The sequence below is a fragment of the Lampris incognitus genome, chromosome 9 (genome assembly GCF_029633865.1).
Source record: "Lampris incognitus isolate fLamInc1 chromosome 9, fLamInc1.hap2, whole genome shotgun sequence".
Taxonomy (NCBI): domain Eukaryota; kingdom Metazoa; phylum Chordata; class Actinopteri; order Lampriformes; family Lampridae; genus Lampris; species Lampris incognitus.
Genome location: NC_079219.1, coordinates 19,210,013 through 19,237,490, shown reverse-complemented (window position 1 = coordinate 19,237,490; position 27,478 = coordinate 19,210,013). Strand labels below are relative to the sequence as shown.

The 27,478-nt window shown below is 41.3% G+C and overlaps 1 protein-coding gene across 2 annotated transcripts; it reads left to right on the top strand.

The window, feature by feature from the left end:
• Positions 1 to 396: 396 nt before the first annotated feature.
• LOC130117704 (glucocorticoid-induced transcript 1 protein-like) lies at positions 397 to 22,108 on the top strand. Of its 2 annotated transcripts, none has more exons than XM_056285867.1 (9): positions 397 to 549; positions 706 to 1,073; positions 5,545 to 5,690; positions 10,643 to 10,732; positions 12,758 to 12,871; positions 16,211 to 16,348; positions 18,116 to 18,305; positions 19,225 to 19,345; positions 19,536 to 22,108. In XM_056285867.1, exons 2-9 carry the CDS (start codon positions 770 to 772, stop codon positions 19,894 to 19,896), a joined length of 1,464 nt encoding a protein of 487 aa, XP_056141842.1. In that variant the 5' UTR covers positions 397 to 549; positions 706 to 769; the 3' UTR covers positions 19,897 to 22,108. The 2 variants fall into 2 exon arrangements, with proteins under 2 accessions (XP_056141842.1, XP_056141841.1); XM_056285866.1 differs by having other exon boundaries at positions 12,755 to 12,871.
• The last annotated feature ends 5,370 nt before the right edge of the window (positions 22,109 to 27,478 follow it).

The window sequence follows — 27,478 nt, the reverse complement described above, 5'->3', positions numbered from 1 at the left end:
TTATCGAATTCAAACGGGTTATTCTGCTGAAGAATATAACACCGGGATAGCAACAGCAGAATATAGGCCCAACAGCATAAAGCCAAGGAAATGACTTGCCATATTTATGGAAGCAGATGTGCCGAATTATGTTTTTTGACTTGATAAACAAGGTCTCTTCACTACAGCTCTCATATTCATGAGTTATAGTTGGTTAAGTACCGTTCAGACACGAGTTTGTTAGAGATACTTTGCCCATAGGTCTCACACATCAGTAACGTGATTGGCTGAGAGTACAGTCCATAGAAAAATCTGCACCAATGGGTGAGGCTACTGTAAAACTCCGCTGGCCAACCAAATGATCAGAAGTAAAGAGCGTAACCCGCCTCCACGCATCAGCCAGTAGTCTTGCTGACACAACTGTCAGATTTAGAGTGAGTTGGTATGGGGAAGGTAGGGGAAGGGCGACAAGAATAATAACGTTTTAGGCTACAAGAGTTTCAGAATTAACTTTTAAGTTGCGTATCTTAACGATTATGGATCGGGACAACATGCTCTGATACTCCCCAGGTAAGTTTCTCAACCCTAAAAAAGGCGAATTATCCCCCCCCCCCACCTCCCCTGAGCAGCTGTACAATGAGCCCGGACACAGGAGCTGAAAATTAAAGGAAGCTAACGTTGTTCTCCGAACGAGCTAATGTTTATCCCCCCCCCCTCCCCCCGCAGTAGGAGCAACTTTTGGCAATAGTTCCCAAGTACGATAAGTGACGAATTGAAACGCCTCAGAAGAATGTCAGCGCCCACCAACTCGCTTCAACAGCCGAGGGTGAGACGTAGCAATGCGGGCTCCCCCGGCTCATCCAGCAGCTGCCGCTTGCACCCCATCCGTGCCATTGTGCCCTACCAGCTCCTGCGTACTGGTCAGAGCAGCCCGACGCGGACACAGAGCCTCGGCGCCGGTGGCCACAACGGACCAACTGGTAGCCGCGGTTCAAGTCCCACTAGCCCGACACTTCACTCTGGTGCCATTGCCAAGCAGAGACTATCCCCTGAAAACAAGGACTCTTGTTCACCCGACTCGCTCGTATGCAAAGGTAAAGAGATTTTTTTCCTACTTTTTTTTTTCTTTTTTGTCTTGCCTCTCGCCTAGACTCGGGAATGCCATGTCGTTCCCATCACCCGTGCACACACATTGTTGTAGCTTGCTTGTGTCTGATGATGAAGAATCCTAACTTTTTTTGGGTCGAGTATATCATTAATTGTTTTGATTTGGGAATAAGTTAATCATAAAGTATTTGGGATGAACTGTAAATCTATATGAATATGGTCTTTTGCCCTTAGCTATTTAGGGCTTGTCTCTTGTCCACCGCCTGCACGGATCTCAAATAAAATAAAGCTTTTGATTTTCACCCCTATTTCCAATAGAGTTTTGGCAGACAGTGGGAGGAGAGCTAGAGTCCAAGATGACCTTATCAATATCCTTAGAGTGCTGATCAAATAGTGAGGTTTTTTCTATTTTATCACCATCCCACATGTATAATATTCTGCACATCTGGATTACATGGTGAGGCCCACCATATTTGCATATAGCCTAGATAAACAATGGAGATGGAGATTATGACATTATGTGTCACACTGAGCTTTTCCATAAAGGTACCAGGGAGACAGACTAAAGGAGGATATGATAGTCCAGGCTGCATAAATCAGCTATTTTCAGTGCTTCTCTAAATCTTGTTTATTTGACAGGCTCTTCTACTAAATATTGATGTAGTGGCTGCTTTTTAGACTGGTTGTATTTTCTCCGTCCTGGCCAGCACTAGTTTTTTGTTTTCCTCTGAAATTATCATGGCATTTTTCATAAAATCTTGTATCTTCTGGTGAAAAGAGCTCAGGCACACATAACCACGCACCATCTGTTCTGAAACATGTTGTGCTACAGGAAGTGTATGCATACAGCTTGCTTTTTCAGTAACTGATAGGAGACACTCTGGCTCTGGTTATGTTTCTGAATCCACATTGGGTACTGTGAAAGCAGCCATGTATTTATACCACAATAACCTTGAGCACTTTGCAAGATTGTGTTGGAAATCACAAGGCATGGCACATCGACAACCACACTGCACCAAGTGAATCAAAGCTGCTTCCTCAGCCAAATCTAATCACCTCTTTACTGTGAATTGATAAATCTGTCTGTGACAATACTATTCCATATTTTCCATGCCGTAGTCCTTTGAAAGAGATGACCTCTTGCGCAGGGTAGTACATCTGTTAGTCCATTGTTTGCCTGTACCACAATTGCTGGCATATGCCAACATTTATCATACACTTTAAGTAGTTTGCCCATTGAATAGATTTTTAGTATACAATAGGACTAAAAAATTCAGATTTGCCAAAATTCACCAGTGTTTGGCTGGTGGTTGGCATTAATTTGCCACCCCAATGACATACCTCACATTCCTCGGTTCTCTGAAACAAATGACCTCTAACCCCAACTGGTGTCCCATGTCATTGGTAATGGCAGAAATGTGACCCTTCTTGATAGCTGTGACCCTCCAGCCCAAACAAGCCAGGTAGAGCTCACATGACATTGTCGAGATCTAGCAATATGGCGACCTTACATGATCACAAGGTAAAATATTGACATGATTAAAAGACTAGCCTGCAATTTCCATTTCCTTCATATCTTTCACCAAGGATATTAACCATTCCCACCAAAGTTTCATTCAATACTTTTTCTGCTTACCCATCCCTCACAAATATTTTAAACAAATGGAATGCAGGATGGTCTTTATCAAAAGAATAATACAAGATGGAACAATTGTTTATTATAATTTGTTTCCTTTCTCTAGTGTTAGGAAGTGTTCATTGCTAACGAGGGAGTGTGATTAGTTTAGCATATTAAGCTACTCCTGGAAACAATGAGCTGAGTATAGCGCATCTGACGTGGCTCTCAATTGAGGAAGAATTTGTCATATAAAGGATCCAATGTTAATATTTGGAAAAGTTCAAATTTGATAAATGTAATACTAAAACACGTAAAAAGTATTAAACTTAAATACTGGTTCAAATGGGGAAAATACAAAAAAATCTGCTTAGTCATTTACAATGGGAGAACTACAAATGAGCTGAAAGCTCAAAATGTCATGACACAGCATCTTGGTCAAATACATGAATCGGTTCAAACAACCAACGGAGTGACTCAGACATCGCTAGTCAAATGATTTGAGAGAAACACTTCAAAGGGGGAGAAAAGCACTTGCAAGGGATAAATGGATGCCCTAACATTTGACCTAGCAAGGGTTGTACCTGCAATGCTATGTAACTAGCTGCGTAACACCTTAGTAAAGCAACCCAGAAAAGCCAAATGGAAAGTATTTTGATGCATTTCTCTGATCTTGAAAATGTCTTAAACATTATAATATGATTCTATGTTCAGATCAGCCACCCTTAATGTTATTTAGGAGGGGATGAGTGGCCTAAGTCAATTTGAAATGGGAAAAAAATGCAAATTGTAAAACATAAGGAAGCAAACAGGTATGAGAAATGCATGTTTTTTACCTTCGTATAACATTAAAGTGAAAGAAGATCAAATGGTACCTCACATTACCCGACAGCATACTTTTTTAGCAAAGGTGGCCCCAGTGGAAGCTGAACCCCTAACCCTGGCAGTGTACAATGCAAACTTGGTAATAGATTACTGGTAAACATGGTTGATGGAATAGTTCTTCACATCATTCAGCCACCTTAGGCTAATGATGATAGAGTTACTCGAACAACAAAACACAGTGATGGCCATGGAAAAGGGTTGACATGCCACCATGTGACCTGTAGGTTCACCACTATGACATCACCCTCTCACCATATTGTCCCAACAATGAAGCTCCCGCTCTCTGTCAAAGTGCTAGCTATGCTGAAATGGCCTGGCTTTATTGTTACCCTTTCGAACTGTAAAGTAGGACAATTGTGGTTACTAGTACATTGTCCAAATCAGTCAGGTTTGGTTGAACCTTGCTCTGCGGTTTTCTCGGTTTATGCAGAGCGGATTCCATTGCGTCCCATTTCAATCTGACCTTAACTGTGACAACTGCACACCAATGCAATGGCACTCCAGAAGAACCTCTTGATTCTAGAAACACCATTTTGTCCTGTGTCTATCTTCCTTCCAGTGCTTTAGGGAATCTTGCCATAGTCCAGTGAGCTTGCTTAGGCATTACCTTTGGGTAGCTAAACTTATTTTGTCTCTGGCAAAACAGAAAAGAATCAAGTACTATACAGTTCTGCTGAGAGATGCCTCATGTAGACAGTCTTCGGTTTAGTCTGTATATTAAAAGAGGCCTCTGCATTTGCCCATTCAGACATGAAGCCGAGTGAATGAGCATACTTCCTGGTCACCTGCTTCACCCTTTAGACTCTTTCATAGTGAAAGCAAGACATTTTTGTTCACTTCTAGCAATTAACCAGAATTTAGTCTTACTTAATGCATTTCAACTGTTACTAACTTCAGCTTTGAACTTGTCCTCTCTGTTTGGGTGTTTTTAATGTAACTGCAAGAGTGTTTTGTTTTTTTTGTATTTTATACCTTTATTGGATAGCGACAGTAGAAGCAGACTGGAAATGGGGGAGAGAGCAGGGTATGACTAGCAACAAAGGTCTCCAGCTGGATTCGAACCAGCAACGTTGCGACCATGTGGCCATGTGGTTTGCGCTGTAACCATTCTGCTATGGAGGAGCCCCTGACTGCAAGAATGTTGAGTGGATGCAGGCAGTATTGATGTGCATCACGGTGTGGTTGTTTATGAGTTCTCATGTGGGTGGTGTGTGCTTAGCTTCACTGGCTCAGAGCAAGCTGCTCTTCTAACATCAGATTCAGATACTCCTGCTCAGTCATTTACATATGCTTTAGGCCTGAACACTCATTCACTGCCCCTCACACAACACCGATACTTATGAGATTCGTGAAACTGTGTATAATTTAAAAAAATAAAGTGACTTGACTGGAGATGCAAGTATCAGGAAAATAACATTATCATAGTTTAGTAATTTCTGCAAAACTCAGACAAAATCTGTGCTGAAATGGATTGGTCTTTTGTTAATCTCTTTAGTCAAGGACTCCCATAACAATTGTAAACTTTTGATGAGTTGGGTTCATTAACTCATTTATCTGGTTGATTGACATGTTTCTATGTTTAATATGTAAGGGAAGACTAGATGTTGGCCTACTACAACACATTTCGATCAGCAAGTTTGGACCCATAGTTTGAAAATACATGCTACCAAGAAACAAACATCTTGACAGTGATGCCTTGACGATGGAGATGTTTGTGTTGAAACGTTTGATTTAATACAACAGGTATTGCAGTTACACTTAATTGTGACTTTGGAGAGAGTTTGCACCAATTAATGTAGTACTTGTATATCTTGAATTAGTGTTCTCAAAAACAATGATCAGAGATGCTACATCAGACCTCCAAAAATGCCTCAAGGGTCTATTTACTTACTATGTGATAAGGCTTATGTGATCGTGGTCCTCAATTTATTTATTTCCCTTCCCCTGATTTGCCTCAGAGAGGTCCAAGCTACAGGTTCGGGGTTCCAGTGCCATCCGACGGACATCCTCCCTGGATGCCATCACTGGGCCATACCTCACTGGTCAGTGGCCTCGGGACTTCCATGGACCCTATCCTTCCTGTATGAAAGACAAAGCCACACAGGTACCTGCCAATCAAGAAAGACAACTTAACTTTGTTTGTCCACAGGCCCCATTATCTGAGAAATCCCTAAATTCACCTGTCACTTTCACTTTAGTCCTGGTCAGTACATTTTTTGGGATAGACTAGAGTTGAACCTCCAAATAATGGTTGGGTATCTGTCAACGTAGATTATGAAGTAGAAACACTTATTAGACACAGTAAAAATTTAGATGTGTTCACTTTGTGTCCAGGATACACTGGAAATATATGACTAAATAGATTTCAGTGTGAAATTCCTTAACAGCGCTACATTGTAATCCATTCTTGCACTTCATTCGGCCTGTGTATGGATTTTATGTTGAACCTGACTACGATTTTCCTGGGTAGCAGCCCACACATCAGCACCCACTAATCTAGCTCTGTGGCTGACCGCTAGAAGAGGTTCTTTTTTTTTCTTTTTACCCTTTTTTGGATGTTATGAAAGAATATTGAATATGTATGATCATGATGGGGCCATTGACCAGGACTGCTCCCTCCTTGCTAACAGAGGCCTTTCATGTTACTGAATGAAGACCGCTGAGCCTCATTTACATAGGCTTCATCCCTTTAACCCTTCATTCAGCTTGCATTTCTTTGTGTGTGTAGACTGAGGAAGTAGTGAGTGGGCCATGAGAGATCCCTTGAAGTAGCTACATACAGAGTTAACACTTGCCTATAAACGACAGAATTCTTGCACAAGTATGGATAATGAATTAGACGTGTCCTCAAAACCTGAGTCATTTCGCAAAAACCTCAGAGAAAGAACATAGGGCAGTCTGTTTCTTGTCCATGTCCACATAAAGTGACTAATTTATGTAGCGGTAAACTCACTGTCATTTTACATATCATAATATTTTTGTTTTTTTGTGTGAAGAACAATCTTAGACTATGAAATGTCACTGCTCAGGAGAGAATCGAATGGCTCGGCCAACATCAACGTTCATTAGAATGACCATTGACCAACATTTCCACATCAGGTTATCAAATTTAAAGTCTGGGATTTATTCTATTTTTTTAGAAGTTTTTAAATGGAAACTTCAAGCAAATCTTTAATGATGTGGTGGAGAGTGATATACTTGAATAACTTTTAAACAATTAAATGCATTAACTCCCCGAGGATAGGAAGAAACCACTTCCTTTAAACAAGCCATCCCAGGATTATGCTGACTCTCAGTAAGACAAGAGCGGCAGAAACCACTTGACAAAAGTTTCCTGGCCCCTTTTGTTGTTCAGTGCTCAAGTTCAAGACGGCCTCTCCTTTGAGCTGTAACGTAGCACTACATGGAGGTGAAGCCATTTGCACCTGTCCTCCAGGCTATGGTTGAGGCGGGGAAAAATCCCACTGCTTACCACCTGGCCCTCATGGCTGCCCGGCCTGCATGGCCTTTGTGTGTGAGTTGAGGAGCAGAGGGTCTATACATATGCTAATGACTGTTCCTGCATACGTCTCTCTGCACTGGGCTCCGTGGTTTTGTGAATACAGAGAATGTCTGTATGAAGATTAGACAGGCACACAGAGGCAGAGGCACATGTACGCACACACACACACACACACACACACACACACACACACACACACACACACACACACACACACACACACACACACGGCACTTACTCACTTAATCCTACTTTAGCACTGCATTACACAGGATCTGTCAATGGTGATCAAATAACAGTGTTTAATGTGAGCAGATTCATGCAATCTTTGTCATAGGTTTATCTCCGGGAAGCATCAGCGACGCACAACTCGCAGACCTTCTCTCAGATATCTAGCCTCCCCCCTGGAACATTCAGTGAGTTTCAGACATACACAAGATCAAGATAGGCAAAGTTAACTCACAAAACCAAAAAGCATGCTCTCATCACCTCCAAACCATGCTAGATGATAGCAGTGGTATTCTATTCACTTGCCTTGGCATGTAAAGTAAACAAACTAACACAAATTCCACTGCAATTGTATTGAGGGCTGGTCATTATTTCCTGCTTTGTAACAGGGATGGATTCTTGAGGATGTTGAGTCCATGTGACCCCTTGGGTGGGATTCATAATGGGAAGCATGCTGTGGGCTCAAGTAAAATAGGTTTTATCTCAGCAGAAAATTATCAGGCACAACACCTGGCACACTAGTGTACAAAGCACACTACCTTGACTGTTGAGGAGCTAACATGATAAAAAAGGCCTGCGAGGTAAATAAAGGTGGGGGCTCTTGTTAACTAACACATAATTTGTTTTCGGGAACAATGTCAATAAGAAGTGGCTGCCTACAGCATTCTTGACTGTCTTGGCCTACAAGTAAGCTGGATTCTTTTGGAGAAAATCTTCCTTCCTTTCATTCCAATATGGGCTACTCACCATTCGTTAAAGCATAAACCACATAACAAAAAAACAAAACTTATAGCGGAATGCAATTTGAATTATTACAGGAGCCATCTGAATTTTTAATTTTAAAGTGTGATCTAAGATAGTAAGTGTGAAATTACAAGTTGAAACTATTGATTTATGGTGTTTTGTTATTAATGTCTTTAAATAAACTTCGAACACAAACATTACATACATTCACACATGACTAGTAAAATACGCAGGTTATCAGCCGCTGGTTTAAAATCTACTTGGAATTTATATCATGGCTGCTTTGAGTTTTTTTCAAATTCAGGAAAACTGCAAGTTGATATCATTACCTTAAACAGTAACTATACAGTCGTTGTATTCTAGTCTACGTCAGCTGAGATTATAGTTTATGGAAACTATGAGTGTTACGATTAAGGCAATTTCATTTAGCAATTGCATGACCAGGGATGTAGTCAAAGATAAACCCGTGGACACTCAGTTCAACCTCCCCCACTACCTCTGTCAGTTACCCTGTTACTGTTGCCTTTTTTAGGAGGAGGAGGAAGAATAGATTTAACCCACCTTCTGAGCCTTACATGAATTTTGTTCATGTTAATTCATAATAAACATTATAACAGAGTTGTATTACAACAATGTCAGTTGTGTGATTTACATTCTTAGAAGAAACTAATAACAAAAATAAATGGTTCTCTGAAAATATTGTTCATTTTTCTTTACCGCGGTGGTTGTTTACCACATGGTGATCACCGACTGGAGGACTGGAGGTCACCACCATTCACCCACCTTTTCATTTGCCTCTTCATCACTGGTCACAAGAAGCAAGTGGCATGCACACTTCACATCACGGAACATTTGCAGTCTTTGGCACAGAGCCTAGTTTCCCCACACCTCCATGAAACTTGACTTGCCCTTTTGCACCACTCTGTATTCTGTAAGAAGAGATTAAACTGGAGCATTAAAGCCCTCAACATTTGGCCAAGGCATCAAACAGCACAAGTCATTCCATAGGTCATGCACAAAATGTTAATGCTAAGGGCTAGTTACACATCTGCCATCCAGTGCAGTGAGGCACAGTAGTCTCTTTATTAGAGCACAAGCATCCATTTAAACCGGTATCCTTCACTGAGGGTAATCAGGGCCAACACACCAGCGAAAACGGCCTCGCTGGTGTTTCTCATTATTCACAGTGTGATATTCCATATCATAGGGCATGGTGTGTGTTTTTGGGTGCATCATAGAGCGTGTTCTGTTTGAGAGCAGGGTCAGATGCAAGGCAACTGAAGACACTGACATTTTAGATGATTCATACCACTGACCAGGTCATAATCTTTTGTGCATTTGAGAATTTGTTTTAAGACCAGAGTCACTGTTGATATGCATAATCAAGGGGGAAGTATGTGGTCTCAGACAGACCCATGAAATATCCTCATTCTATTTTTGCATACATTTACATAACTTAACCGTTTCCTTGATAATGTAATAGAGACCTAAAAAATATGTTCATAGAGAGACAGAACTGGTTCTATGCTCTTTTTGGTAGAAAATGTTTTATTTAACTGGACATTTCTATATAATCTCTTTGACCTGGGATGGGCCTAGTACTGTGCTGCACATATTCTATAAATGATATCAGTGCTATAAGGCTCAAATTGTGATTACTTTTTGGCTTTCCAGCAGCAAATATAAGCTTGTGTAACAACCAACACTAGTGTTGGTAAAATGGTAGTAAAATATGGCTGTGTGTTTAGCAGCTAATTAGCCATGTGGATGTCCTACAGTCATATTTTCAAACTAGCTTGAAAACGCAACATGAGTGGCTGGTGGATTTTTGAATTCACCAGCCACCGAGGCTCATGGCCAAAAAAAGTAACTTTCCTGTTACTGATGAATATAGTTTATCTCTGTTTACAAATGGAAGGGCTGAGATATGTTGTGGCTGTTGGCTGTTACCATTTTCTCAGGGTTATTGTATCATGTTGGCAGTTTTCCTCCTTTCATCAGTTCCCAGCTTTCAGTTTTGCTTTTGACCTCAATACTACATTCGCGTACGTCTTGTTAATGTTTATTTGAACTTTTTTTCTTTTTTATGACGTCTTGGTGCATGCTCAATAATCTAGATGCTCAAATCCCAGAAAAGTTGAATCAGATGAAGTCACTTAGATATGTGATCAAATGTTACTCCCACTAAGCCTTGTGTCCAGATGAACTGATTCAACTTTTCTGGGATTTTTTATGACGTCTCATTCATGATCTTTCCAATCATTTGGTCAGCCCGCCTGTATATTTGTGGAGTTTTTAGAGATTTAAGTTTCATAATAAAGGAACTTTGTGTATTGTTAGGATAACATACGAGTAATTGTACTATGATACACGCCTTTGTATGCTGACCTACCTAACAGATGTACCATGTGCTCAGAGGGCATTAACTACCAAAGTCAGCCACCTCTGAAAAGTCATCTGTGCCCCACTAGGTAGCATCGTGAGGGAATATTGGTGGGGTTATTTCATTGTATTTATGTGAGAGAAAGACAGCGATAGTAGAATGTTTGCTCATGTGTCTGCATGTGTTTTGTATGTTACAGACTCCAGGCCTTTGGATAGATGAGGGAGCAGACCAAGGAGGTCCTCACCAGCGGTCTGCCTCTTGGGGCAGTGCAGACCACCTCAAAGAGGTAGGTTCACCCACATCACTGTCAATCACCCTTGTTGCAACTGTTCCTTATATAAAAAAACACCATGACGAGAGCAATAACACAAATTAATAGCAGCAACACCCTCGCACTTTCTGCCAATGCTGTGCCACACTTAGCCAGTTTGTAGCTTGTCTGGCTCAAAACATTCAGTTAGAGTAAAGCTATTTATGCTTTACATGCCACAGATTAACATGCAGCTGATTCCCTGAGCATGTTTTTGTCATTTCTGAGGTTCAGCCCATTTACTCAAAATGTGTTTTATTTGTGAGGATCTGAGGTCAGCCTAAATATTATGCTGCTGAAGCTTGGTTTCCACTCCCGTCTATCTGCCTGGCTTCGTGGCCAACCAGCCAACCGCATAGAGCTATTAGTTCTCCAGCTACCCAGACCGCAGTCTAAATTTAACCTCCTTCTTCCCCTCCCCCGTCTTCCCCACTTCACTACACCCTTGCATCTCATTGTGGCCTCTTGTTTTTGAAATACAGGGGCTCTCAAAGTTCAGGAGCGTGATTCGAGGGCATAAGAGCCATATCAACACCCCCCCCCCCGCCACACACACACACCCACCCCTCCCTGCCCCAATGAAACCACAGTGAGGCAGAAGACCCGCAATAATTCTTATCTATTCCATAACTTTCCCAACGTTTCCTCCTTCAAAACGACAAAGATACCCATAGATTCTGTCTGGTTTGAGCACAATAGTATCTTAAAAGAACAATGGTGCTGAAAGGTCTGTGGTGCTGGGGTACATTGTAGGCTCAAAATTATAAGGTCCCAACTCTATTCAGAATAGTTCTTATGTGATTAAATTTTAAGAGCTCCTAAAACAAAAAAAGTCTCATATTGTTCCCTTTTTTAAGTAAAAAGGGGGTATTTTTTCCTCCTTTTTATCAGCAAAAACTAGATTTAATAAACTTCTGATAGAACTGGACGTGAATAATTTTACTAACACGTCACAAAGTTTGCAATTTCGAGTTCACGACATGAGGCAGTATTTGAGTTGCTTAATCAATGTCACCTAGCCCTTAGATAAAGACAGTAGTCAAGGGAGCACTATTGTTCAGCCACAAATACACATTCCCAGAAACCTGGGCGGCCCAATCAATAGTACAGCAGAGCCAGCAAATAAGTTCTCTGTCTCATTTTCTGGGATTGCCTGGACTTGTCATTATTGACTACTGCACTTGCTCAAGGCTCAATGAATATAGGTGAACAACACTAGCTTCCTCACCTCTTTTTTTACACATGTGGGAAGATGTCCAATGTACAGAGTTAGTCTCTGTTGACTGTGTTGCCAGGATTACAGTATCACCATCTATGACCACACCTTTGTCTGCATAGTACAACTGCTTGTATTATGCTTATATGGGCTAACCTGTTTTTTGCTCAAATGTTCGGCTACATGCAAGTCTGTCATAACCATGTACTCAAATTGAATCGGCTTGAATCTAAGTGACACTGTGCAGCACAGCAATTAAGATGCTGATTGGGATAGATAGATAGATAGATAGATAGATAGATAGATAGATAGATAGATAGATAGATAGATAGGGGAGCATGGTAAAGATTAAATGATCAAAGAAAGGATAAAGAAGTGATATACATATTTCAGTTTAAATATTTCATATATCTAAATTAGGCCATAGTTGTAATGTGCACGGTAGTACTTTTCCGAGGTGTTGGTTGGTGCAAGAATATTCATCCACATATGAAAAAATGTGTTCAGTTGCACATTGAAAGTCTGTAGATCAGTTTCAACAATGTGTTTTTTGCTGTTGTTGTGTTTACTGAAATGTGTTTATTGTATTATTGCATTTTTATGTATGGTGATTTATTATTGTTTGTTTATTTGCATGTTCATTGTTTTATTGTTCACTCCATCATATTGTTTTTGTTTCAAAATATATTTCATGCGTTTTGACATATTAAGACAAAACTTTAAAAGCCTTCTTTTAAATGGGAAGGTTATTGCTTGTATAACGGGATGGCTATGTCTTCCAGCAGATTGCTAAACTAAGGCTGCAGCTGCAGCGCAACAAACAAGTCAGCCGGCAGAGCAAAGACAGAGAGCAGACCTTGTTGCAGCCACTGCAGCACAGCAATGCATTCCAGCCTCAGGTGAGTTACAGCATGCCTGTGCCTTGCTGAACTGAGTCAGCCCCACAGTGTTGTCAAGTGAAAATGTCTTTCAATTTTGATGAGTTTATGTTTGGGTAAGAAATTGAAGGATTACAGGCTCTCAGTTCAGACAGCACTTCAATTCAGTTCAGATTTTTTCCTCAAATGTGACACAGATCGGATTTTTGTAGTACCTTAATATGAAAACAAGAAACCACATACAAGTATTAACATTCCAAATTGTTACACTTTTACATATGTGTGGTCACACATCAGATGTATATCTGATATGTGGTCATTTGACACAAATCTAAATGGTGAAATCAGAATTCATTCGAATTTAATGTCACTCTCTAAGGTGCACTGTTGGAAAGCTTCATTTATAAATCTCTGGCTTGACCAGACAGCATTGATAAAAGTAGGTGAAAAGATAGTAAAGTCACTGATTTAATAGCTGTTTCTGAAGATACCTCTATTCAAGCTAAATGCGAGGGCACACGTTGCAATTGACCAGTGTTTGAAAAAATTGCAAGTGAATTGGCTCAGCATGGCATTTGACATCATTTGTTTTTTGTTTGCCCATGTTAGTATTGATATGGTATATCGCTCACTTCTAGAGATGAATGTGAAGAGTGGGGGGGGGGGGGATTTAGATCTGAGCAAAAATTCCGAATTAATCACGAAGGCATACTGTGTGAACAGTCAGTATTTTCTAGACTGAGTGAATAGCAGAACCCTTGGTCTTAGGAACCCTTTCAAAATCTGCTTGTATAACTTCAAGAATGTGTGGTTATCAATCTACAAATGAGACCGTCCATCTAAATTCCTGAAAAGTTCACAATATAGGGATGTGGGATTTTAAGATGATGACAACCATGTGCTATGGCGCTGGCAAGCACTCTGCAATAGAGGAGAAGCAAACCAAATTACAGCTTCTGCAGATGTAAAGCTGAATGTTACCAGTTCTAAATGTTATATTTTGGCTTTCCTGACACATAATATGACAGGTAAATAGCAGCAGGGGTTGCTGAAGGATACTTATTTAAGCAAAGTAAACAACGTACGCCCTACTCCACTTCCCAGAGGCCTGTATCACTAAACAGGATAACTGAATTAGCCAGATAACTGAACTGAGTAAAACCCAGAACAGCTCTTTTTATGGAAGTCCTCTTTCCAGATTTGGTGAATACCGGGTTTTACTTAGCAAAGTCACCTAGTTATCTTCAATAATCCTACTTATATACGGGCCCTTGATTTCAGTTTTCAAATACACAGGAGTTGGACTGGCTAAGTTGTTTTTATTGTTTTTTGACGCCTCAGCCAACTGAAAGACTTGGCTTGCTGTTGCAGTCACTGATGCCAAATTGGTGACATTTCGCTAGATTTACCAACTTTTCAGACCCCCTTGGCGACTTAATTTATCAAAAGCAACGAAATAAAAGTAATTTGAGTGACAAGGCGATGCAGAAGCATGGGACCTATCCCGTTCTGCACTTCGTCTTTCCACCACAGAGACATATTGATGGAGAAGGAGCTGTGGTGAGTCTCCTCCCAGTCCCACGGCACTAGCTCACTAAAAAGGCCGCAGTCAAGGCGGTTCAGATCCACTGAACCACACTGTTGAACATGTTGGTTAATGAAGTTGGAATATGGTTATCTGGGGGAACATTAGGAAAAGGGGAATGCCTGATTGAATCTGTGTAATGTTAAATGTCTTAATAGTTTAATCATCTACACTGACGTTAGTCTCTGTAGTGTATAATCCACAGTGATGGCTACTTTTTAAAAAAAATTAATTTGTCTTACTTGCTTTGATTTGTAGTTATTTACATCCTTGAATGATAGAGAGATTAGGACTCAAGCAGAATTCCAAGATGTAACCTTTAATATCAGGGTTTAACAAGGTTACTCCTTACATTACAAAGGATAAAGATACTTTATCATGAGGCTTTAAGAGTTTTGATGGATTCTTCTCGCTATTGTTCGTTTTTTGTTTTTGTTTTTTGGAAAATGCTTTACATTTACTCGTTAGGAATGTACACATAGTTGACAATGCACTCAAGCTTTTTGTGGTATTGCCGCTATTTTTCCATAAAATGTACACAAACCTTTAATTTGGATTTTTCACATTTAACTGTAGTTCATGTATAAGTTGTTTTGTGTTGCGCTGCACTGGATTTAGGAGAGCTAGTCACTGAGTTTCTATCCTGACCAGTGGTGACAAAAGGCAAGAAGGGAGGGAATGTGTCAGGGCATGCCCTTTTCTCTCTCCTTCAGCAGTTCACCTATTAATAGGTTAACAGATACCCAGCAGTGCTACACATCAACCACTGTGTGGGAAAATGAAAGAAAAAACAAACAAAATCCAATGATATTATCAAGGATAAGCAATGATTTTTTTTTAATTCTCTGACATTTGATTCCACTCCAGTAACACTGTGTGACTCAAGTTGAAAGCCTCCTGGTGAGAGATCTTATGAAACTTGGATCCTGATACTTTTTCATCAATTGGATACTTTTTGTCACATCCAGGCATTGCAACATTAATTTGGGGCTTCTGATATAGAGATGTAAAGCACATATTATATATATATATATATTTATCAAATATACATATTTTGATGGTGTGCTCAGTTGGATCTGTGTATTTCAATATCTACAGTACCAGTCAAACATTTGGATTGAATACATTTTTCAAAATCTGGAATTAATTGCCTATCTTTACATTTCTTTCCAGAACAAATTTAAATTTGAAAATTATACAGTTTGAAATGCTTCCCACCCCAACAAGTTGTTTCATTTAGTACTTGAGTGAAATTTAGTAGAAATAAAGAAAAACCCTGCAATGAGTAGGTGTCCAAATTTTTGACTGGAAGTTTCACGTTTATTTGTCATACATGAAAGCAAGTTTACACTTGTTCTCATAATGAGATGCTTTTTTGCTGGCTGAACACACAAGTGGGAAATAAAAGTAATTATAAAAGTACTTAGAAAAATCAAGGTGTTGTGTCTGTATGTGTTTTTATATACGTGTGTGTACATGCGCGTACATACATGCCTGTGTGTGTGTGTGTGTGTGTGTGTGTGTGTGTGTGTGTGTGTGTGTGTGTGTGTGTGTGTGTGTGTGTGTGCAGGTACCTTAGTATGTATGTATTTAACATACGTAAATCTGTATGTATGCCAGTAGGTGTGCACCCATATGTAGCATCAAGTTACCTGTCAGGAGGGGTTGGTTGGTGTGTGCATGTGCTGTATATTTGTCTGTCTGTTACTAGCTCTGATAAATGTACAAATACCTCTGTGGAGCTTTCTAACTTTTGTTTGTGTATGTCTTTCCAGTCCAAGGGAATTTCATCAGGCCTGTCAACTGTCCCAGTGCCAAAGTCCCTCATATCCGGAGTGCCTAGCAGTGTAGAAGGCATCAACCATGAGCTAGAAAATGTGTTCATCAGAGAGGACTGGGAGCAAAGGATACAGGTGGGGACATTGACTGACACCAGACCTTGGTCAAGAGTTAAACAAATTTTATTAATTTGATTTAACTTGCTCAGAGTTTTAATGGGTTTTTTTCCCACATAGGAAGATAAGTTAAGGACACCGAAGCAAAAATATTTATAAGTAAATCTAGTTTCTTTCTCTCACACATATGCACAGACACACACACACACACAGACACACACACACAGGCATGCAGTTTCACGTGCAGCCTTTTGCACCATACAGTCATATGGTATGACATATATATTTTCACTCCTACTGAAGTTAAATTTCTCAAAGGCGAGGAGAGCTGTAAATTTTGCCTGATGTAGGCCAGTAACCTTTGGCAGGTCTGTGCAGCTGCTCTCTCGCTCTCTCTCTCGCTCTCTCTCTCTCTCTCACACACGCACACACACACACACCACCATAGATTTACAACCTGCAGCTCACCAACCCCTTTTCATTTCTCTCTCTGAATCAGCTGTAGCCTTTTGCCAAAGCCAAGTGTTCTGCACATACACACTATTCATACTGTATCAACCATTGCCATCTGGTCCATTGCTGGCTTCTCCATTTGTCTTTTAAACACACACAAACAGGTTTTAGATTTAAGTCGTTTAGTGCTGATGCTGTTATCCAGCGCAACGTCCAGATTGCAGGTTCAGTAGCCTACAAAAGGACACTTTGGCAGGTCAGCAGCACTGCATAGTCACATGTGAATATTTGTTGTGCGTACTGTAGCAGCAAATACCACCTCTTCAAATCTGAAAGTGTGAATAGCTACTATTTATACACATATTTTCTCTTGCAAATCAATAGTTACAGACATATTTATTTTAAGAATATTAATGAGCAAGCTTTATTTTTATATTCAATTGTAGATCTCTGTCTGTATGACTACCCATATTGGTAGCAACTGGTGATTGAACCGGTGACACTGAACCTTGGTCTATATCGGAAGCGATGTATAAAACTTTTGTCTCTTACAACAGATATGCTTGCATTTTAATCACTGTTGCAGTCCACAGTGGGTCAGACAAGTGACTTGGCACTGTAACACACCATGCTCTAACCTGCTGTTTTTTACGCTTTGCCACATATGTACATAGATGCATCGCTGATTCCCTTTACATAGGTGTTTCAAACCACTGAGATTTATTTTCCCCACAATAACCACCACAGAAAAAGAATGTAATCTCTTTGGTTATGAGGAGAAATGTACAACATTGGCATAGTTGAGAATAGGGTGTCGTATGTTTGTTCTCAGCCTTTTGAATGAGGAATTGGTTTTGACATGGCAACCGTTTAGTTTTTTTTTTTGTCATTGGTTTGCTGTTTAGGCGATTCAATTAATGTAAACCTAGATTAGCACACCCATTTCAACCTTGCTGTTTGAAGATAGTTTATCCCTGTTAATGATGCTTTCATGTTTTTTTTTATCTTTACTTTCTCCTATGATGGTGTTTCTTTGTTGCTGTTTACTACTGTAGTAGTAGTGGTAGTGGTGACTGTTCACTGTACTCTTATCTGCAGTGCTCTCTACTAGTCATGTGCTTATCTATATGCTTGGCTGAGGATCTATAAAGTTTCATTAGATCTGATCTCAGATCAAAGCAGTTTGGACACATTGGCTGTTTGTGGAGCTCAAATGTGGGGGCTAGTTAGTAGTTATGGGGGTGGTCTCACTGACCATGAGGTCCATTACACCATCTAAAAGTCTTTCCAAAGTAATGTTTGATCACTCTCCCCGCTCCTGTGACCTCACAGGCTATGGACGTGCTGGATGGCCGCCGTGCCCCCTTCCCGCCTCATCACTACAGCAGCAGTGGGGACACACGTGACACAGATACCCAGGCCCCCTCCAGCGGTGACAGCAGCCCGTCGCCCCATCCCTGCAGCCCTGATCACCTCCACTCCCCTGACGAAAGCCCCTACTCCGCGGAAGACAATGACAAAGGTACTCTGTTGCTGTCAGAGCTCTTTGATGCACTCTGGACATAGAGGCTAAACATTGTTATCAGAGATAGGACATTTTAATCACTGCCAATATAAAGAGAAAATTAAACCCGCAAGCCTATAAAAATGAGAACGTCACCTTCCGCTAGTTAAGCTCTGTTAAATTTTGACTGTGGTTCGTTGACTTTTCTGCTCTATACCAGTAATTTTGGCAGTTAACCATCATATTACTTTCATATTGCTGCCACATATTTTTACAAAGATTTAACATGCTTTTTTTTATGGTAAAGTTCTGAAAGTTAATAAATGGAAAAAAAATAAAATGACATTTAACTGTTTGCAGTATAATATTTAGGACTGGAAACCACAGACCAAGCTGCAAATTTGTTAAAACACAACTTTCATTGTTTTCACTAAATAGATTTGTAGAATTAGAGGGATTCTTCAGTTGTTGATTACCTCCTACAGGCAAAATTGAGCAGAAGTTGCCTCGCGATGATATGTTAATTTCTTAATTGAATTTCTCTTGCCAGCTGATTAATTTCTTAGAATTTATATTAGTTGGTACATCAGTCTGCGTTAAAATTTAATATTATTTATTTAACTCTTTGTCATTCTCTCCAAACGATATAACTAGGATACAGCAGACCTCTCATCCTTGTTTAAATTAAGAAGAGTTTGTTGGGCACCTTTTAAAACATGGCCTACATGCACCTCAGAATTACTAATTAAAAAAAAAAAAAAAAAAAAAAAGACTAAAAGACTTACTTCCATTTGTGTGGGTTTTAAAATGTAGACAAAGATGCCAAATACATGAATTGCACTGTGGCCCCTCCCTAAGCTGATCCCCGTATTTCATTTCATACATTAACAACAAGTTTCAAATAATGATTTACGAAACAAAACATCTGTATTTTCAGACAGTGGATGCAATTCTCCACTACCCAAGTTTGCCACCTCTCCCAAGCCCAACAACAGCTACATGTTCAAACGGGAGCCCCCAGAAGGCTGTGAGAGGGTGAAAGTGTTTGAAGAGATGGTGTAAGTCTTAATTTATGTTTAAAGTGTTTCCAGCTATTTACATGCTGCACCAGTTCTGCTCTACATTTCGTCACTGGATGTTGTACCACTGACCAATTTGCTAGCATTCAACAGGGTAAATGACCTATTGGATATTTTAAAAAAACATACTATTGCAATGCTTTAAAAACTTTTTTTTTTTTGCCTACAGGTCTCATAAGTCAAAAGGGATCCCCCTGTTCTCATGCCCAGACAAAAACAAGGTGAACTTTTTCCCCAGAGGCTCCGCCTTCTGTCCTGTCAAGCTCCTTTGCTCCTCCCTCTTCTCCTCAGTGTCCCCAGCTTCTTGCTCCTCTGCTACCCCAGGTCTCCATGGCAACGATGGCCCGGGGCCTCGGGGGACCCTGACTCTGCCTACTGCACCCCTGTCTCAGGCCTCCGCTGATTGGAGTCCTGAGACAGACATAGGCAAAGGCAGCACAGATGGCCTGAGCCCCAACACAGGCCCACACACTGATATAAGCACAGATGTGGGGAAAGATAGCCCCACACACTTTGTCCTCACCAGCTAGTTCTCAGGTATACGTGACCAAAACATAGATAGATGCAGCTTCTTATGCAGTCAAGTGGCCTGGTTTTGGGGGAAAAAAAATAACCCCTTGCACTCCATTAGCCCTAACATTAGCCAGAAGGGAATGCCCATGATCGACAGATTACAAAGTCGAGTTATCAGTTTTGGAGGTAGACAACTTATCGGCTAATAGGGCATCTGCGCCCTAAAGGACCATAGCTTCTACTTGGTCAACAAAGAATTCTGTTCTCAATGTTTGTTCCTTAGTTGAAAACTTATGGGTTGCTGTTGTTGTTCTTGCCTGATGATCTTAAGACCATGGGAGTGGCCTCCTTTCTCCCATCACTAACCTAACATTCTCCTCTGCATGGTGACAGCACCTAAAACAGAGATAGCTTTGCTTTCTTTTGCAAAAAAAAAAAAAAATAGAAATGACTATTCAATGTATTGTGTTCTGTAGCCAGCAGTTTTATCAATGTACAATCAAAAAGCTGAAAATTTGATTCATTTGATGAGAGACAATGATGAGGTATGGGAGAAACACTTATCTAATTGTTTTATCTAACGAGTTTGTTTAGCAGCTCAGTTTTAAGCAAGCTAATATCTACAGATAAGATCTACAGGTAGGCTTATTGACTGAATGGGGAAAAAAAATCAGTATCATGCCTGTGTTTACCACAAACATCTTCGAATGTCGCACAATTACAACACCCCATATTCCCCCGAAAATGTTTACATTTGTTAAGTCCTGGATCAGTATGATAGAGGCAGTGGCCTGTTTGTTTCCTTTACAAGTACTTAAGGCACAAAGGCCATGTGGAACCAGCATTATTAAATATATTGCATTGCTTCAGGCATCACCCAACAAGCATGCAAGCCAAGAGCTAGCTCTACAAAAGACGGCTGTTGGGTCTAGTGTGACCGACTAGCCGACCACAAAGCACACGAGTCCCCGACAATCTTGTGTCACAGCCTCCACCTCCGCCTCTGCCCCCCACCCCGCAAGAATAAACTCAGGTCATATGGAATGTACACTTTCTTAAACTATGTTGCCTTTCCCGAGTGTTCGCTGCATTGCTCCTACAGTAAAAAATACTCCACAGTCTTACAAAACAAGTGACTTTTTTCCCTCTGGAGAGCCTATTTCAGAGGGACCCAAGCTGATCCAGGTCACTGTGTGTGACAGTGTTTGGTGTAACAGGGGTGCCGCTGATGCATATTGCCTGACTGTGTTTACTTTAGCGAGTATCCAGGCATTACGACACATTCCTGAGATCCCCGGAAAACGGCGATTACCTAATGTAAGTGGAGCTGCGTAGGGTCCACCCTCCCAAATCAATAACATGATCGTAATTATTTATTTGGGTTCACCTCTTAAAATGTACCAAAGCAATTAGAGGCCCTCAATTTTTACTCGAGACACTTGGGAGGTAACATTTATGTGCCAGAAGCAGACTGTTTGTGTTTGTTTTGTTTAGAAATGGATAAACAAAAAATAAATACTATTCCCTCTGGTGTTTAAACATAGAAGCTACTGTAAAAGATTAACCAAGACTAAGCACTTAACTTGCAAGTGAGTTGATAATCACTGGTTTTATTTTTAATGTGATTCTCACGTCAAAACAATCAGATATCAAGCGTGCAATTGGTTTGTATTTGGGGACACAAACAGTTATCATATGACAAAGATCAGGAAAAAAAGTGCTCTTCGCTCCCAAGAAATAATAGAAATTAAAACTCATCCCCCATTCCAAAACTATAGTTTAGCAAGCTACGTGAACACACAAACAAAAATATGAACAATTTATGCAACACATTCCTCATAATTTAGGATGAACAACCCTGTGTTTTGCTCACAGCTCCATGAGTGTAAATCATACTAATCCAGTTTTTACTCACATGCCTTTGTGAAGTGCAAACATGTTGCCATGTTTGGCACTAATAAGTCAGTTCTGTGTATTACATGTTTTTGTAGACCTTGTGTGTTTTTCAATAAAGTAAAAAAAAAAACCTTTGTATGGATATGCATTCTTTTCAAAGGCATTTTCCAGACACGAGGATTGTCAACACCATATTCAAAAGTAGAGGTCAAGCAAGACCAGGCAACCAGCTCATTTGGTTACGATATTGAATCAACAAACGCTGGTCACATAGAATAACCAAGAAATACTGCAAATAAGCGTCAACGGAAAATGTACACCCAAATATTTCATCTTCTGTATATGTTTAATATTATTCCAGTAATGACATGAAGGGCGGCACGGTGGCGCAGTGGTTAGCGCGGTTGCCTCACAGCAAGAAGGTCCTGGGCTCGAGCCCCGGGGTAGGCCAACTTTGGGGGTCAACCCGGGTCGTCCTCTGTGTGGAGTTTGCATGGTGTCTGCGTGGGTTTCCTCCGGGTGCTCTGGTTTCCTCCCACAGTCCATAAAGACATTCAGGTCAGGTGAATCGGCTGTACTAAATTGTCCTTAGGTGTGAATGTGTGTGTGTGTGTGTGTGTGTGTGTGTGTGTGTGTGTGTGTGTGTGTGTGCATGTGTGTGTGTGTGTGTGGGCCCTGTGATGGCCTGACGGCCTGTCCTGGCTGTGTCCCCGCCTGCTGCCCAATGACTGCTGGGATAGGCTCCAGCATCCCTGTGACCCTGAGCAGGATAAGCGGTTTGGATAATGGCTGGACGGATGACTCTGATGAAGTCCTCTATTGTCCTGATGACAGATTATTGGATTAAGGCATTTACATGGACACATTACAGTATGTGATAAATAGAAATATGTTGATTAACAAATTCATCTCCCATGTTGTTAAAAGCCATTCTCCACACTGTCATTGGGGCTCTGAAAATACTGCACTGTACCCCAAAGTGTAAATATTACCCATTTAAGTGGCTATGGATGACCAGAATGGTCATTTAGTTGCCTGAACCATAAAATATTTTGATAAATAATCTCTAGTTTTAACAATTTTCTACAACAGCACGTTTACTGGATAACAAAACATAAGGCATGCGACATGCATCGATATATCAATAATCAGTAATATAGTGGCTTCAGAATGCGATAACCCAATTCACTTTCTTATTTTGCTGTTGTAAACTTAAAATATATTTATATATTAGGTTAAAATGAACTTAAGTGTTTAGATGTATAGAACTGAAAATAAAAAAAACCTGAACCCTATTCACCATCTTTTCATTAACAACTTAAATTAGGCCAGCTGTATTCAATTTTCTTGAGAGATTAAACTAAATGTGTTTACAAAGTCCCCCAATGTTGATTTCTAATCCACCTGTGTTCAGTTGCATGATTGCACAGTAAATATAGCTGATTTTGTGCTGTCTCACAACGGAAACAGATCAGATCAGTCCTGATGTCATGAAGACAGAGGAACTGCCCATGGGACTGGAAAGATGTTGGAGGGCAAAAAAAAAAAAGCTGCAGAATCTTGTAAAAAGACTTTTCAGCAGGAGGGATTGGAGAGCCTGTTATCATGGGTAAAATGGATCGAACCACATACAGACAAATCCTTGAAGAGAATCCGTTTCCCTTCGCAACAGTTCTGTATTTGGGACAACAATTTGTGTTCAAACAGGACAATGACTCAAAGCACATAGCAAAAGAAATGACAGAGGAATAGCTTATTATTGAGTGCTCTGAAAGGCCCCCACAAATAAAACGTATTATTATTATTATTATTATACAAAGGTAATTTTTCTGGGATGGCCAGGCTAAAGCCCAGAATTAATATGCATCGAGGAATGGGCAAAAAAAAATCCAATACCTATAAATGTCCAAAGATCATTCAGACATAGCCAGAGGAGACTCACAAGCTGTAATTACTGCCCGAAGGCTTCTCCACAAAGTGCTCACTCGGAGAGGGGATGGATACATCGGTATAGCAACAAAAAAAAGGCAATCCAACTAAAATGGAAGGTGTCTGCCTGTCTGTCCTTAAATTTTCTCGACCACCGTTCATCCAATCAACTTCACCCTTGGCGGCTGTATTGCTGGGGACCCGAGGAAGTGCAGTGTCGAGAGTGAAGTTGTTTGGATGAGCAGTTGTCGAGAAAGCTGCAAGTAGCAATACCAGAGGCCAGCAATCGGCCTGTTCCAAACAGGCATGCCTTGAACGGGCACTGCACTAGTTCTTATTAAGGAAAGAAAAATTTGCTATTGAATAAGAAATGTTTTTTGCTTAATAAATGTTGAATTTATTAGTGAAGGCGTGTGTGTGTGCTGGGGGGTATTTCGATGCATAACAATTAACAGCTGTGACAGGAAGAAAATGTGGCAAAATTCAATGGAGGTGTATAGTTTCTGAATCCACTGTATACACCCATTATTCAAAGGTTATACTTCTGAGATGTATTGAACAAGGCATCACAACTACAGATGTGGTCAGTTTAGAAGCACTACATGCTTGATGCACCACTACTGCTCCATTTCTGGTAAAAAAGAAAAGAAAAAAGAAGTCTTATTGGGCCTCCTTATTCATTCGGAGGCCCAAAAGATTTTGTAAAGAATCAAACATCATTTGGTTTAAACAGTATCCTTTGTTACTCAGGTAGATGGTCTTATATAGATTTGGGTGTAGTAGCAGTAGTAGTAGTAGAAGAGTAGTAATAGAAGAGTAGTAATTCTACTTTGTCCTGTACTTTTATGGCGGTTGACATCTGATGTTAATGTGCATTACTGCCACCTGCTGCTCTGGAGCGTAACTCAGGGACTACTTTAACCTGAATAACAACCCCGTTTCTCTTAAAAACGCATACAGAACTCTTGTATGTGCACCACCACCCACGTTTAAGATTTTCTTCAGTGTTAACTCCTGCCACCAATAACTATATCCAGTACCGTACCGTGGGGTCTAGTCAGGGCCTTCAGTAACGAACTGCACCCCCCTTCCCACTCCCACACACACACACACACACACACGCACACTTTCTCATATAGGTGCCGATACAACCAACGCAGCCTTATACAAAATACACTATCACGCATGGCACAAAAAAACAAAACAAAAAAAAACCTGGGAGAGTACACACTCTAGTAACCTTTAGTAAAGAGTAGAGTGCGGATTTCCGCCAGGCGTATCTCTCCTTCTCCGGTGCTCCGGACTTGGCGACAGACCACCTCATTTTTCGCCTACCGGGAAAAGGAGCCCCTGTTAAAACATTTCAGATGTGTTTAACCGTCGCGGTTTTCATGATATAAAATGAATGTAGGCGAATGTCTTTAATTCATTCTAAAGCAATAATAAAAAAAGCTGGGAAACGTTTTATTGTAGCTACTGGGAGGAGTTCCAGCTGTGATTAATCCTACTCTTGACATTTTATTTTTATGGCGGAGATTTAACATTGGCACCTATGGCACCTCCGCGTCTAATCTCCCTCATGATGTCAGACAAACAAACACGGTGGCGAGGTGAATAAAGCGAATTATTGTTGGTTCATCCATTGTTCCTTCTGTTCTGCTGTGCTGAGATCAGCTGTGAATTATTTGCCGGAGAGGTTCTGATCCTACTGTAGCGACCGGGGAAGGTGGTCTCCCCGACTGTCAGCGGGCTCATGGGACTGTTGATGTTCGGGCTGTAATTGCTATTCATGTGTTCAAATATTGTGTTCATGTTTTGATTGTTGTCGTTTGGACGTTTGACTCGGACTGGGTAGACGAACAGGTTGACTGACTGACCGTAAGTAGGCTTGTGTTGTGACCTTGTTTCGGGGAGCCATTGCTCGGCAACTGTTGGGGAGGGGCAGAATAAAGCCGCACTCCTGGGGTCGTGCGGTGCATGGGACACAGGAGCTGCCATTTTAAACTGCGCCCTTGCCGTTTGCCTCTACTTCCCGTCAGTTCAGTTCGGTTCGGTTCTGACGGGGTGTTAAAATTAAATAGGCACTCTCGGGGTCGTGCGGTGTATGGGACACGGGAGTTGCGATTAAGTGATCTCTATCGTCATTCTCCCACGCCGGCTCGTTGCGAGATTAGCCGCGGACAAACGCATACCGCCTGGTGGAGCTAACAAAGAAAGTTCCCACAGCTGATGTAGTTGTAGCGCTCACCGCTATAAGATCACACCTGCGGTTTACAACCGAACGACGTCTTTATTCTCGGCTATTGTCGGCCACAGCCACGCCGTACAGGTCGCCATTAATCAACAATCTACCACGCAAAACAGTAAGTAACCAGCGAGCCTCCTCCCCCTCCCCTCTGCTCCACCAATCACAGGCACGCACACTGACCGACATACATGCACCTCCGTGATTGGCAGGGAGTCGAGGGACGACAGACTGACTCCGCCAATCAGCACTCCCAACAATACAGGGTCGCTACATAGTGTTCGCCAGTCGCGCACAAATTCCAACAAATCCAATCAAGTATAGCCACTATATCAGTGCGCCGCCTTCAGTTCAGTAAGAAGAACGTGCACACCGGCCTGGAGCTGGAAGTTCCACTGTACTTGAGAGACTCGTGGCGGCATTCTCCCGCAAAATTCCATGCGTCCATTGTCTTAACCGCTTATCCTGCTCTCAGGGATGCTGGAGCCTATTCCAGCAGTCATTGGGCGGCAGGCGGGGAGACACCCTGGACAGGCACACACACACACACACACACACACACACACACACACACACACACACACACACACACACACACACACACACACACACACATAGGGACAATTTAGCACGGCCGATTCACCTGATCTGCATGTCTTTGGACTGTGGGAGGAAACCGGAGACCCCCGGAGGAAACCCACGCAGACACGGGGAGAACATGCAAACTCCACACAGAGGACGATCCGGGATGACCCACCAAGGTTGGACTACCCCGGGGCTCGAACCCTGGACCTTCTTGCTGTGAGGCGACCGCGCTAACCACTGAGCCACCGTGCCACCCCTCGCAAAATTCATCCAGTAATTTACTTCATTTGGGAGAACGTGTTAAAAAAATGCAGACAATTCTACCAGATTCACACAAAAAACACGAAGTAGATCAGCAACAAGATCGTCGGTATATGTGAATGCGGCGGCCATTGCACTTAGTTTGTTCACAACCCGCAAAAGGCTAAAGCTCAGAGCTGATGATGACACCGGGGCTAGCACCGAAACATCGCAGGGCCCCGGGGTGTTCTATCATTACACATCGAAATTTGATTGGCTAATGATACGGTCCCTCAAAGTTGTAATCAGTTTGCAGCTTCAAGGAAAGGCTAGCAATACAAACTAGTGCTGGCCCAAGGAGCTGTGATACGTTTAGATGATAAAGGAAATCTCTGCTCAGCCCTCCGAGAAAACAAGTAATTGAATTCAGACACATTTTTTGGCACACTTCAATTTTAAGTATGAAAAGCAAATTGTGGTTTTGATTTTGACAGGGCCAGCAGAGAAGGCCCTGATGGCCCTGACAGCTCACCACTGACTATATCTGCTCTCATCATATCTCTGTCTCGTACTTCCTGTATCTAGTAATTACATGTTCCACTGACTGCCTCTTGGCAATAGTCAAATAAGCCTGCAGGGTCTTTTGCTACTACTTTAGTTTTATTTACTCCACAGTGTCCCAGGATTAGTCTTGTCATCGCCAC